This window comes from Mercenaria mercenaria, chromosome 9 (assembly GCF_021730395.1).
Source record: "Mercenaria mercenaria strain notata chromosome 9, MADL_Memer_1, whole genome shotgun sequence".
Lineage (NCBI taxonomy): Eukaryota > Metazoa > Mollusca > Bivalvia > Venerida > Veneridae > Mercenaria > Mercenaria mercenaria.
In genome coordinates, this window is record NC_069369.1 from 74876159 (window position 1) to 74892235 (window position 16077).

The 16077-nt window shown below is 32.8% G+C and overlaps 1 protein-coding gene across 1 annotated transcript; it reads left to right on the forward strand.

Moving 5' to 3' along the window:
* Window positions 1-14745: 14745 nt before the first annotated feature.
* On the forward strand, window positions 14746-15339 carry LOC128559335 (uncharacterized). Its single transcript, XM_053550653.1, has one exon. It carries the CDS (start codon window positions 14746-14748, stop codon window positions 15337-15339), a length of 594 nt encoding a protein of 197 aa, XP_053406628.1.
* The last annotated feature ends 738 nt before the right edge of the window (window positions 15340-16077 follow it).

Sequence of the window (16077 nt, forward strand, 5' to 3'; positions counted from 1 at the left end):
TTCATACCTTCAATAAATTTGCCAGTTAAAAAGATACGAAGTTAACACAAGAGAATAAAATAATATTTACACAAACCTGATGCATATTCGTAGAATTCAAAATAACATTAAAACGCACTTAACGGCGTAACGAAGAACAGCAGATGAAGTTTTCTTTTAAATAAAATTCTAGCCATTTAGTTAGGTCTGCAACTATGTTCGTAAGCAACAATTTCACGTCCACGTGGTTTGACTAATATGCGCTTTGAAAATTAGGCAGATTTTATACTGTTTGAATTGTCAGAGGATCATCGTTTTTTTACAACTTCAAATTTCGATTTTCTCTCATAAAGAACAAAAAAGTAATGGAATGTAATTCATGGCCCCAATAACTCGGAGGAAAATTACTCAGAATTATTTTAAGGAGAATGTTTTTGCTGTGAATTATGCCGACAAAAAAGGAATTATAAAAATCTCGAGAAGATGAAACACGAAGAATTTTTTTAAAAATTTGCCTTAAGTTGTTTTATGGATGATTCACCTCTGAAATTGCCATTAAGAACAAAACAGCAAAGATCACTATACAGTCAAACTGTCAGGCAAGTGAGAGGCGCAATTTAGGTGACTGCTCTACACAGGCTTTAATTAGAACGAAAATTCAATTATGGAAGTTTGCTGACTGGCTGCTTAAAGCTTAAATATTTAAAGCATCTCTGATGAATTACTGTAAGCCTCGCGTCTGGTCTTAATACACATACTAGTACCGTGCCGGGTTTCAGTTTAGGATTTGTTCAGTGCCTGCAAACCATTACATACAAATCGATTTCAGATAATTATTTTCATATAAAACAGAGTATCATTTTTACTAGTGTGCCCATTTTATAATGAATTGAGAAAAACATATTTACCTAGATATTATTGTATTTGGCCTAATATCAACAAATTCAAATTAATAATGAAATCTTCACGGAGATATCTTTTGTTATCGAGGACAATGAAAACCCGAGATAAATTTCCGTTTTGTGCTAGACTTTAAAACCAGCAGTTGAAAGAAGTTACTTAAAAATTTATACATTAAAGCCCTGCCATGTTGGTCGTCAATATGGATTTTTGCAATTGACTTTCAATATCCTAATGTCAGATTTTTGTTTTATGATGAACAATGAACCATGCCAATATAGATTAAGTGGATCGAGTACGTAACCCCACTTGCGATGTAGAATTGCGAGGGATCTATTTACCTGCCTTACAGAAGGCTGGTGATTTTATCAAGTTGCCTGCCCGTACCTTAAATATTGACCGGACATGCTTATGTTGTTCGAAAAACTAGAAAGTGAGTGATTTTATTATTGAGTTTTAAAACACACTTTGCAATCTACTTATTTTATAAAACGGTCATATGGTCACTCACTTTCTAGGTTTTCTAACAACATAAGCATGTCCGGTCAATATTTAAGGTACGGGCAGGCACTTTGATAAAACTATAAGCCTTCTGTAAGCAGGTAAATAGATACCTCGCAATTCTATATCGCAAGTGGGGTTACATACTCGATCCACTTAATCTAGATTGGCATAGGAACGATTTAAAAGTTGATTGACAATAAACAAAGAGCTAGTTTACATGTATAACTATTGCTGTGCAAGGTAATTTCATTTATTGGGTGACTTTATCGACTCTGTGACCTGTATTATACGGCGAACATTCCGATAATGAGCATATGCTGGTTGTACTAGCAGTGCAATTTATTCTATTTAATGGTAATTACTAGAGAAATTTGATGTTGTTATCTTGAAATTGTATCCGTGAGACATTGCTATTATTTTTGTGAGGTCTCCTTTGTATATCTATAAATTTTTGTTTTCAGCAAAAACATTTATTAATGACACTGTGTTCCTGTATTTGTTTGTTTTGTCCTTTTGTGTTCATGTTTGTGTATGGTGTGCAAGAGTTGTTCGTGTGTGTCTTTGGGGAGGCTGTGTTTTTTGAACGTGGCTTTCCCTGTTGGATATTCTTCCTTGTTTTTTTTTGGAAATATTGATTACCTAAAAGGTATTATATAACCTGTCTTTTTTGGCAGGTTGTTTAAGTATGTAACTCTTAAGTGTCGAAAATAGAAAGAAAAAAGTAGGATTTGCATGCGCTTGATACGCATATGCAAACTAGCTAGAATTAGTTATGGCTGGAAGTATGATCGGCGGCGCTAAATAAGATATCTGTTAGTTTCAAGAGTCAAGAATATTATTTTGCCGTTGACATCTATTAATAGTATAAGTTGTAACTATATTTTAATTGTTTCGTTATTCAATTTATCAGATTTTTAGGAGATGGCAAATTCATGTTGTTAAATCTGATGCCATTGAAAATTTGAAGGTTGTAAATCGGAAGCAAAAAGTCGTCATTTACGACATACATTGCACCCACAAAAGCCACCACAAATACTCCGCGCCTATGGGCGCGGAGAATGACTCTTTGAATATAGAAAATGAAAAAATGCATGGTAACAAAAACGCTACTTTCATCTGTACACAAGAACTTTTACAGCAACAAAAGTATAGACAGGAACTTACTAAAACTATGGTGGCACATTTCTGCCATGCGATAGCTAGTCAGTTATTGCGATACTTAAAAAAGTTATCTCGATAAAGCGAAATTTTCTGAAATGATTGTCTCAATAGTCGAAGCTTCCTGGAAATATTATTGTGATAATTTAGATTTTTATCTCAATACCGTTTGCATAAGTGCCCACAGCTGCCATTTATTAGCTAGAAAGTATTTCGATATTTTCAGAAATTATCTTGACATTTCAAACTTTCCTGAAATGTTTATGCAAATGTAATGCCACTTTTCAAAAAGGGTGATAGGTCCGTTCCTTCAAATTACAGGCCTGTGTCCCAGATTAGTTGTGTTGGAAAAGTTATGGAAAGAGTGATGTTCAAGTACTTTTATAATTACTTACATATGAATAATATTTTATACAAACACCAATCTGGGTTTTTACCTGGTCACTCAACAGTGTATCAATCAATTGACATTTATAATCAAATATATAAAGCACTTGATGACAAAAAATCAACGTGTATAGTATTCTGCGATATAAGTAAAGCTTTCGATAGAGTTTGGCACAGGGGTCTTATTTTCAAATTAAAACAGTATGGGTTTAGCGGAGATATCATAAATCGGATTTCTGATTATCTACATAACAGGCGGCAAAAAGTATTTGTAGGCTCAACATTTTCAAGTGAAAAACATATCAACGCCGGCGTGCCTCAGGGATCGGTTCTTGGTCCTCTTTTGTTCTTAATATACGTAAATGACATAGCAGATTCTCTTGTTACATTTACCAGATTATTTGCAGATGATAGTTCCTTGGCTGTTAGTTCGAATGACGCTAATTATATAGAATCTACCATCAATCACGATCTTCAAATCATGTCAAACTGGGCACAACAATGGCTTGTGCAGTTTAATCCATCCAAGACAGAAGTTATGTATTTATCTTTGGCTAAAAATAATAGAAATCTCCCTTCGCTTTACTTTCAGAACACACAGTAAACTTCGGTTCAGACGCATAAACACTTAGGAGTCACACTAAATGACGACGGAACTTGGCTCAAGCATATTTCTGATATAGCATACTCAGCGAGTAAGGTTTTAGGAACTATGCGTATGTTAATGTTTAAACTTAAACGGAAAACTGCATCGATAGTTTGGGATAACTGTACCCTATATGAAAAACAATTATTAGATAAAATACAATATGATGCAGCAAGAGCTTTTACTGTATTTACCAGATCAGCCTCGATTGAATTACTTTTGAAAGAAATAGGTTGGGTCAAATTAAGTGATAGGAGAAGAATGCAAAAACTTCTTTTTGTCTACAAATACAAAAATTGAGACTTACCGAGTAATCTGAAAGAACAATTTCCGCCTAATGTTTTTGAACCTATTACATATAACTTGCGAAATAATGATAATTATGCCACTGTAGCTCACCGACTGGAAATATATTCTAAATCAACCATACCATCATCTATCAAATTGTGGAACGAAATAAATGTAGACATACGGACCGCTGATACTTTATCTTCATTCAAAAGTAAACTAAAAGAAAAGTTTAAACCACCCCAAGTCCCTCCGTATTATCTTTTAGGAGACCGTGTCTTTCAGGTCCACCATGCTGGAATTAGGAAAAGGTGTAGCAATTTGAATGCAGATATATTTCGCAATCATTTACGCGATAATCACAGATGCTCTTGTGGCAATACGTGTGAAGATGCAGAACATTTCTTTTTCTGCCCATCATTTGTTTTACAAAGACGTGAACTTTGTAACAACACACGGACTTATCACCTTTTCAGTACTTTTAAATTACTTTTTGGAATAGACAACCAAACTATAATGTGAATGCGTTAATATTTAAGGCGGTACAAAATTACATAAAAATCACCAAGAGAATTTCTTGAATAATTAAATAATCTTCAGTATTAAACGTGGTTATTTCTGTCTAAACACACATAGAATAGGAACTGGAGGTGGCCTGGGGTGGCTGCAACCTTGTAGGAAGCGTACAAATGGTAATCTCCTTTGTTGTTTTTTTCTTGGTTAATATGTTTTATGTGTTAACAACAGCTTTCTTTTTTGGAAGCTAATATTTACTTATTTTCTTTACCATTTAGTATGAATGAATACTTTACAGTGCTATGTATCCATTGCCTTTTTAGATTCATTCTAATATTTTTGTCTTTTCATTTTTAGAATTTTCTTTTTTTTTACATTTTTTTGCAATCATGACGTATAAATAGCCTGACGACAATACAAAAATCTTCCAAGCCTTGTTCCTTATGTCTGACTATAGGGAAGGGCCGTCCGCTATTGTTGGTATAACTTGTGGCCCAACCCGTTTGCTTTTGATATCCACTTTATTACTACATGTCTTTATTCTTCATTTTGATTGTTTGCTGATTTATTTACATGTATTATACAGCATTGTATTGCCGTATTTCTTAAGCAATAAAATATGTTTAAACTAAATGTTTATCTCAATGCCTTTAAGTTTTCTGAATAGAAAAAGCATATTTGGAAACAAATAAGTTTATAGAAAAATGCACAACTTTGCTGCACATTTTAAAATATTATCGTGATAGCTACCAAGCATATCATTGAGCGCGAAAGTTTGCGCTTTTTCAGGAAATAAAAAAAAATATCTAGAAATTATTATTCACTGCTGAAATGTTTTCAGAATAATGCACACATTTCTTGGAAAATTTACAATACTATTATGATAGCTACCTAGCTATCTTGTGGTAGAAATATGCCACCATACTAAACAATTGATTCAATAATATTTGACTATGTTAATCAAATACTCAAACCTATGATAAATACATAACAATCGCCGAAAATAGGATTAAATAAAGAACAGATATATTTTATATCCATGGCAAAGAATGTGACAGCCACATTATGAACTCAGTCATTATGACCCTTCAAATGCGTTTTGCCTTTCATAGACTTGTTGACAGCGTTGTCGTGACCAAAACCACCGTAAATACAAAACATTAATTCCATCGTCTTAACGTACCGTTTAAATGTATATGTCACTTTGAGATGTCCTAAAAATCAATTAGCGCCTTACATTTCTCCTTTTTTTTTTATTATTTTGACTTGTGGATGCAGCACTTTGAGAATGAAATTTAGAACTGTTGGGTCTTCTTTTAATCGAATTCATTTGACTAATGTTCTCTTACACATTTATCTTGCTTGTTCTGCTTTATCAGTAATTCGCGCAGCGACTAAATGACATAATATTCATTTAGAATCTTTGTTGACGTTGTCGTAGATAACGCTTCTTGTTTTAAAAGTAACGAATTCACAATAGTAATGAACTTGGTCGTGACATAATATTCATTTAGAATCTTTGTTGACGATGTCGTAGATAACGCTTCTTGTTTTAAAAGTAACGAATTCACAATAGCAATGAACTTGGTCGTGACATAATATTCATTTAGAATCTTTGTTGACGATGTCGTAGATAACGCTTCTTGTTTTAAAAGTAACGAATTCACAATAGTAATGAACTTAGTCGTAAGACTGTCGAAAACGTACTTGATGAAAGCTTCTGGTGTCTTACCTCAGATTAATATCTTTAGTGATTACCGTCTGGAAATACCATGTGCTGTTAGCGGTACACGCCCTCCTTTTGAGTGTCTAGTTTAGCTATGATGCGTGCCATCAAGTCAATAGAAAGGTACAAAGTATAATACATTGCTCCTTTGTCAAGCAGTCTAAGGCGCTGCAGGTCGTTGGCTCAAGTTCTACTCGGGTAATATATTAATACATGATAATGCTCGCAAAGTTTGCTGAATATAAATTGTTATAACCGAGTTCACATATTTATTGTAAAAATGTTATCTAGCCAAACACTCAGTTTGAGAGATAAATTCTTTCATTGAAAACAACCCAAAATAATAAAAGGCCCTGTTAATACAGGGTGATGTACTACTGTTAATACTATTTTATTAAAAACGTAAACATTTAGTAGCACTGCTAAAGCAAACACTTGTCAACACTCACCTTCTTACCTAATATTTCCAGCTGCGTACCATATGATAGTTATTGTGTTATCTTTTTAACATCGCTTTTTAAGCCTATCAAATTTTGTCTTGAAATTCAAATAACGTTTCATTACTCTTATTAAATTAAATTATTAAATTATTCAAACATTTGAATGTAACTTGTTGGGGCAAATATTGAAAATCTATTCCTTTCACCAGATGACACTTCTAGTTTGTTCTGCGTTCGTAGCACTAATTATATCTTAAATTACTTTATTTTCCTTTAAAATGTTCTCATTCCAGGAAGTTAAATGATAAAATTAAATAAACATCAGGAACGTGACATGGTTTAATAACATGTCATTTCATTTGCGTATAATCAACTAGGATTCAGCTTTATTGAACTTCCACAAATTGGTAAACATTTTTTTTGGATGTTTCTCAATTTTCAAATTGCGATATATTTTAGAAATCATGCTTCCATTTACATTTAGTTGTTTTGAATACTTGACAAAATAGTATAAGTGTTGTCATAACATAACGGGAAGGGCCGTCTGATAATGCTGTTACTAGTATATAAAAGTTCCGATCCAGAATTTCAGAATAAATAAGTCTCGAAATAGTGTGAACCAGGTGCTATTTAACACAGCTGTAAATTAACTATAAGCGTGTTTTAAACTTCAACGTGAATTTCGAAAAATTATGCAAATAACGTGTACGTTTAAAGCACCTGGTAAGATGACAACGACGCCATTTCACCGGATTACGTTCCCTGTTTCCGTAATAATTTCTTACAAGGTATTTAGATTGCGCTTGAGACACTTTGTCAATAATCTACTAGACTTGTTACAGTTTTATAACTACTTAAAACTTAAGTAGAGATTTTGATTCTTCTCTGTCTGGAAATCGACTGTGTTTTTATTTTCAATTCATACCTTCATAAACCTAATCCATAATCTGTCTTGCAAGTTCATAAAATAGAATTTAGATTGTGGTTGAGACACTTTGTGTGTCAATAATTTAACAGAACTGTTGAAATTTTTAAAGCAATCTCAAACTTTTGTAGAAATTTTAGAGTCTATCTCAGTCTGAAAATCATTATGCTTTTTTTTAAAATTACCATTGCTAAGGATTTCCTAATAGTGTTAACTGGTTGCTATTAAACACAACTGTACAATAACTTCAAGCGTGTTTAAAACTTCCTGAATTTGCATTTTCAAAGTCAGCAAACAAAACGTACTGAATGGAGATTCATTTAATTATGATTTAACAAAGATTAACATTTATCCTGTTAAATTTCTAAAATGGACTGGTCCATCATTCGATTTCGGCAGTACAACTTATTATTCAAAGGAGTGTTCGATTGAATAGCAAAACAAGCTGATCTTTGTCTGCACTGGTCTCAAAGTCAGAATCACTTCCCGCCAGCAGGCTAAAGGTTAAGAGATAAACAGATGAGTAAAATGTTGTTTCTGTAGTATAAAGTGATCAAGATAATTTGTTAACAATCGTGAAGAAGGTTTATTTCTGTTGTGTCAACGTAAATAAATTAGTTCTTCTTAATATATATTTTTCGATATTTTGAATTTGATATTGTTGATAATTTTGTCAGAGATAAAATTTTATACAATAAAATGCATAATGTAATGGGGTGAAATATTTCAAAATATATTGGTTCAAGATTCAACTCAATTCAATTCAAATTTATACAGGCATAATATCATAAAACATGATATATAACTTATACAGCAAAATACATGTATACAATAATCAATATATTTAAAATGTTTTGATTAGAATTTTATAAAAATCTTAAAATAGATATGCTAATTAATACATGAAAGATTGTGTCAAGTATATTTTATAATTTATGACATAGAATAAAGATCTGATTTTAACACCTGGGATGACCAATTCAAGTAAAACTAATCACTTATTTCCAATGGGGTCCCATTAGGTAGATATAACTTTCAATAATTATCTTCACAATTAAAATGTGTGATAATTACAAATTTATAAGTAAAACATTCGTGTATAAGTGAAAAACATAACGTTATCTAAAAACGTTTTGTCCTGAATATTATCACAGTAATGATTTCAATATTTAAAACTAAAACAAAAGAAAACACAGATATTCATCTTCAGGAATGTCTCAGTGCAAAATAGTATCAGAGGTTTCTTTTAGGTGTGCACACTTCAATAAATGTTTCTTCACTTCCTGTTTAAAGCTATGCTCATTTGTTTTCGCCTAAATAAACTCGGGAAGATTATTCCAATCTTGAACTGCATTGAAATAAAAAGTATCAGCACCAAAACTTGTGACTTTTGGAACAGGAAAGTTAAATTTACTAAATCTGGTACGGTTGTGAATTGATGAAACTTTGCATAAGTTTTGATTAAGATATTGCGGAGCAATGCCGTGGAAAATATTATAAACATGATTCAGTCATAATTGTTTAGCCCTATCTTCGACACTTAAAAGTTTGACTACTTCCAACGTATCACACGTAATACTAGTCCTGGGTGGTATATTAAGTATAAATCGGATAACCTTATTCTGGGTTACTTGTAATCGGCTTTTTAGAGACTTGTGAGATCAGCATACCACACCGAACAAGAGTAGTCTGATTGACACTGTATTAATGCACTTGTCAACGTTTTCTTTGTTTGAATACTGAAATTACTACAGTGTCTGTATAAACATTTTACCCATGCATTGACCTTACTCACTATTGAGTCTACTATCTGCTCACCATTTAAAAACTTATCGATACGTAGACCAAGATACTTAACATTACTTTGAGAAGGTATTACATGACCGTTTCGAACAATTTTAAAGTAAGAATTTTTTTGAGCTTCCTAACAGAACCAAACATCATGCACTCCGTTTTACCAAGATGTAGGGACAATTTATTATCAATTAGCCATGTTGAACAATTTTGCATAACTCTGCTTAAATTTCTGAAACAATGTGGGGGATTATTATGAGCAAACAATATTGCACAGTCATCGACATATAATATAAAAGCTTGCATTTCGAATCTATACTGACTATCTGAGTTCGGTCAGTAAGATACGACTTAAACCAATTTAATGATTGAACACCCATAGCTGTAAGCTTGTCACAAAGTATGATCGAAGATGTCAAGCGCCTTTTGTCAGTGTATAAACCTTCAGAGTTATTCTGTTTAATATAATCTAATAGATGTATAAGGCAGGTATCGGTAGAGTATTTGGATCTGAAACCTGACTGGAACTGGTATAACAGGGAATAATAGGGAAGATATAGAGCGTTTTTGTATAACTTACTGAAATGTTTTGCTAAAATATCTGATGCAAAGGAGTAAACAGAAACTAAAGTTTTGGTCTTAATTGCCGAAACTCTAACTGTAATTAGTTCCAGTTCTATGGATAAAATTTTGTGTTTATATTGTTAGATAAATATTTGTAAAATATATTTCACATTAAACTAGACTACAAAAATCCGGCTGATACTGCATGTCAACATAGGACAAAGAGCATATAATCAACATTTATAAACCTTTACAGATCTGATGTACCTGCTTTAGTTTTATAATGACACTCATGCAACATAGAAATGTTTTAGATTTCATCTTTTAGTTATGACATAAGAATATTACAATTTATCATATTTCAAAACAACAAGATAAACATAATTTATGACCAGCCTGACAGTGGCAATTTCATGACGTATTTTGCCTTTACATTTGCATGATATGTCTAACTCTCTTACATAACTGTATAAAACTGGAGATATGAGAATAATTATTTTGATAGAATATTGCATTTCTCAACAGAATATCACAATTAACGCACAAGGTATAAAGGGTGACGGTAGTTTTGATATTTTGTTTTTGAATTTTGAAATATGTTTAAATTGCCATTATGACTTTATGATGGAAGGAAAACTATGTCAGCAATAGTTGAAGCAAAATTTCAAAAGCAAAATTACACTTTTGCTGAGAGTGGGAAAGATTGTCCATCCATTCCACCATACGTTCGTAGTATCAAGCTCTAAACTACAGCGCAATGAGAGGTTTTGACTCTTGAGGATTCAAGAAATTAGATTTGATGCACTTCAATATAATCTGGCAATATGCTATAGAGGTGTGTCAATAATTGTATACACATGTGAGCGTTGCAAAAATCTAAACAAACCTTTACAGTTACTTTTGGTATATTTTCCGAAAACCTCAAGGGATTGATTTACAAAAAAATATGAATTTCAAATTAGTATTCGACGATGAATAAAATGGCTTTAGACAATCGAGTCTTTTCAAAGTTTCTCTATAATGGAGTACCATCCCAGCCGCTTACTACGGATGTGATTCATCAAAACGAGTCTGCTATTTGTTTTGTTTAGTTGCATTTTATGCTTCTTGTCTATTTTATTAATAAACGTTCTAAAATAGTTGCTTATTTACAAAAATCATAAAATTAACATTCTATTAGGAACAAAAGGGCTTTAGTGACACCACGATCCTGTCTCTAACAATGCACATATGGGACCTGCAATAAAATTCAAGTTTCCAGTTTGGGTTATGAAAATTCGAACCTGGGCAGTTTATATAAAAATCAAAACAGGGGAAATTTTTGAACTTTGGAAAACAAAACATCTGGAAGTTTAGAACTATAGAACCATCACTGATTAGGTATCAAATATAATTTAAGTATAATTCCTTCAGCACGACATTTTCGCAATTAGAAACAATAAGCTAGGTAGACTTTGTAAAATATACCGCTTTACTGTTTTACATTATGACGGTCTGTAAAATCATAATTAAGTAGCAGATACAAAGAATTACCATCTTTACTAGTAATCATATTACAGTACCTACTTCTATCACCTGATGAGTTACAGTTGGTACCTTAAACAGAATCTCAAGTTGTCGTTAAAACTATTATTCATACGAGTAACAAATATTACTTCAGATTTAAAATGACATCTGGGGCCGTATTCATAAAGCATCTTAAGTATAAGTTTTGACTTAAGTTGAAGATTTTACTTAAGTTTGTGGTGATTTCAACTTAAGTCTAAGTAAAAACTTAAGTCATATTCATAAAACAGCTTAAACGTAAGATACGTAAGAAATGACTTAAGTCAGAAAACAAAATGGCATCGTGAGTACGATTAAAGTGTTGTTTTTCAGATAAAAGCACTTTAAACATAATTGTGCATGTTGTATCTGTCTGAAATTAATGTTGTTTTTTTTTTAATGTTTTCGTCCACAATAAAAGCCAATAATTACTTATTAAGTTGTTTTATGAATAACAAATATACTTTAGTAAAATAAATTGCTTACCTAAGAAATACTTAAGTAAATAATCAATTTCTTATACTTATACTTAAGATGCTTTATGAATACGGCCCCTGGTAGTTAAGATGAATATTCACACTCTTGATGCGATTAGCGATGTGAGATAATATGTTTTTTTATAAGCAGACGACAAGTGTCAGTCTGTAATTTGTCATTAGACTGAATAAATATAAGAAGTTATCCCTTTGAGTTATACAAAACGCAAGTAAGCAAAATATCGGTGAATTATACCGTAAGGAAAGATCAAAGTGAAAATTTATAGACGACATATTTATTAGACAATTTGCACAAATACAGTGTGTATATATTCAATGAAATAGAGATATATTTCATTTGATGCAAATAGCCTAATGGGTTTCTCATGCATTGTCCGTATTAGTTAACGTAGTAAGGACAGAATTATACTGACAGAACTGAAATCGAAGAGCAATGTAAAGGATAACGAAAGTTGTAAAAAGATGATAGATCTTTTCCCTGACATTTTTGTAAAAAGTGTTTTATTTTGTTTACGTGACCATGTGCTATTCAAAGTGTTTTCCCCATGAAATGTAGACCAAAATGTTTTATTAAAATGGAACTTTATCTCCTTTACAGGTCGTCCAAACAGATATATATGGATGAAGTCAAGGAACTCTTACTAAGCACTATGTCTATCCTAGCGTCGTAGTGTTGAATATCTACCATCAACTGCATTAAATGAAACAGTTATAAAACAAGATACTTATTCAGCCTGTTGTTTTCGTTTATATTCTTTCTTTTCCTTTACCTTACTTTTATGGGGAAATGACTCAATTATTAATACAAGTCCAGGGTATTACTAAGTACAATCAAACTCCTGACCATATCTCCTATTATTTTGATCCCTTATATTGTCCTATACATTATTCCGTTATACGTTCACTAACATGTACTAACCCGACACCCGTACCATTACAACAATGATGTTATAAAATAAAGCGATGGATCATTGCATTGTCCACTGCTACGACAAGTAGTAAACACGTATATCATTGTAGTTGAATATTATTTATCATCGTTACAGAAAAGTTTTATATTTTAGTCATTGATTGTTCCCTAAATATAAAAGATGCTTTAATAGTCTGCATTCTAACTGATATCATATAATTATAAATGTGTATTGTATTCTTACATGATATGCCCATGTGATGTTATACTTTATTGATAGTTAACACCTATATCTATGTTGTTGTTACTATATCTAAGATATATTATTTATTATCATTACAGTCCTTTTGCCAGTAGAGTCCAGAAGGTAGAACCTTCTGGCCACACATATAAATTTGTTGCTACGCGTAGACAAAATTAATGTCGGCACAAGTAGCAACCCGTGACACTAGTTTAATTATTCAATGGTCTGCCGCTGTGTTTTTATGTTGTTAATGACATTCAAGACGAATATATTGCATGCAATTTCGTTTAACCTTTCGATTTCACAACATTCAACACGCGATTCTGGCGTTTCTTTAAGTCACACATTTAGATAAAACGAATGTTAGCGGGTGTACTTCAGAATTATACAAACAATAGCTTTGCATGATATTGTGGGAGAAACAAAGCTTTGCATTTAACTTATACGCCTCGGAATGTCTTCTTCATGTACCAGAAATTTATGTAATGAATACTTGCATTCCAAATGAATCTTATTGTAAGCACCTAAATACTTCAGATGATCTTGTTGCAAAGATTAAGCTGGGAAAATAATAGGACATTCTACTACAAAGGTCAAAGTTGTTATCAAGTATTCCAAAGCAGGTATTTTGAAAATTAGGAACATTTGCTTGTTTGATGTGTACTGAATGCTAATTTTCACCAGTAGTTATGTTATATTTAGTCGGTTTACATACACGACATACCCTGTGTGTAACCTTTTGTGACTATTCCTTCCAAAATTTAATCGCAATCGTTTTCCTTATTAAATAGTATTTCATAAAACCAATTCATTAATGTATTTATATTTCATATACAATTTTCGGCGCAGGCGTAAATGTTGTTTTGCTTGATTATCCATGGTGTTTAAAGTAAGTAGTGCGGGCATAATAGACGGATGTAAAATTTTGTGCTCTGGAAAAAATGGACTTTAACGTGTTGCAATAAAATTAGATGGATGTAAAATATACCAAATTAAATCAAAAAGTTATGCTGATCATGATGCTGGAACTATTTTTGTAAAATGATTTGTTTTTTGGAAGTTATTTGGGAAAATATGAAAGACAATAGTAAACAATAGTGGCGAGCGATTGTTCACATTCAAATATCGTACACTATACAATTGCCGAAAGCAATAAAATACGGATTTGAATGGACATAAAGGTATATGTCAGTTATAAATTTTTTTATAAATGTACATATATGTACATGTAAACTGTTATGCCTAAACGTAAAAACAGTGGTAGTGGCGGCCGTAGACGTCGTAAAAAGAAACATTTTTACACTGGTTCCCAATATAGCGGTTCTGGTAGTAGTACAAGTGTACCGAGTGTTAATGATAGTGTAAGTGAGGCTTTGCGTGGTGCACATAGCGTTTTACATGCAGCTTCGGTCTCAGACTTTAGTGCCCTTGATAACTCTGTATTTGACACTAGCACCGATAGTAAAACAGTCAGTAAAGCAATGGATGGCAAAACAGCAACAAACTCCTCACCACCAACACCTATTCCCGTTGATGCCATGGAAGTTCCTTCAAATGCTGACATTACGAACTTTCTCAAGGTCATGAATCAGAAACTAGAAAAATTAGACAAACTTGAGGTGAAAGTTAGTAATGTTGAGTCGGAGCTGAGTAAACTTCGGCTTTTTTATGCAGGACAATACTAAGGCTTGCAATGAATCCGTGAATAAAGTTACTGACAGAATGGATGGTTTTGAATTCTCTCTTGGGCAAGCCCGGAGTCATATTGAAAAACTTCAGAAGGAAAAGGTCGCGATGCAAGAAACAATAGAATACATGCAATCTCAGTCAATGAGGAATAACCTGATATTTTCTGGTGTCGAAGAATCTGATTCGGAAGAAAAACCGGAAGTAACTGAAGGTAAATTACGCGCAGTACTTGTTGATAAAATGAAGTTAGCAAGGGACTACGTGGCTTCTCTGAAACTCGAAAGGGTGCATCGTATAGGCGATATGTCAGCGTCCAATCCAGGAAGGAGAACTCCAAAATACAGACACATTGTTGTTAAATTTACGTTCTTTAAAGACAGAGAAATTGTCCGTCGCGCGAGCTCATCGTTGAGAGGTACCGGAATATTTATTAACGAGCAGTTTCCCAAAGAGGTTGCAGAGCGCCGGAGGGCACTAATGCCCCTGTTGAGGAAGGCACGTGAGGAGAAGAAAAAGGCTTGGATCAGTTATGATACCCTTTATATAGATGGTGTCAAGGTGAAAGTACCAGAAAGCGCCAACGTAGCAAATAGCGCGAGCAGCTCGAGCGAGACGATGTCGGCATAACGGGTTGTGGAGGCTGAACTAAAGATTCTGTCATGGAATATAAACGGTCTTAGTAGACAAAAATTAAGTGACGATGATTTTTTAAATACTCTCTACAAATATGACATTATATTTTTGTACGAATCTTGGTCGAATGAACGTTCACAACTAGATATTGAGGGATATAAATGTTTTAATTTCTACAGAAAATTTTAAAATCGGCGATCAAAACGGTGGTATTGTGCTGTATATAAAAGATTCAGTAGCAAAAGGTATATCCATAGTAAAAAACGATTATGACCCGATTATCTGGATTAAAATAAGTAGTAGAGTCGTTTAGATAATATTTTCCTTGCGGGAGTTTACATTTGGGTTGAAAGCTCTCCTGCGTACACTGTTGTGAATGTTAATTTATTTGATATTTTGCAACACGATATAAACAATTTTCAAGAATCTGGTAAAGTAATTTTAACAGGCGACTGGACTGCACGTGTGGGATCTAAAAGAGATTTTATTGTTTGTGACAGTAGTGTTTCTTCTTTAAATGACGATTGCTACAGTCCTGATAGTCAAGTGGAACGGAATTCTATGGATAAAGGATATAAATTCATATAATACACACGGTTTGAAATTACTTGACTTCTGTAAGTCGGTATCAATGCGCATTGCTAACGGGCGGCTGTCAAATGACCATGATGGGTGCTTTACATTTTACAACAATCAGGGATCAAGCACAATAGATTACCTTTTATTAACCGA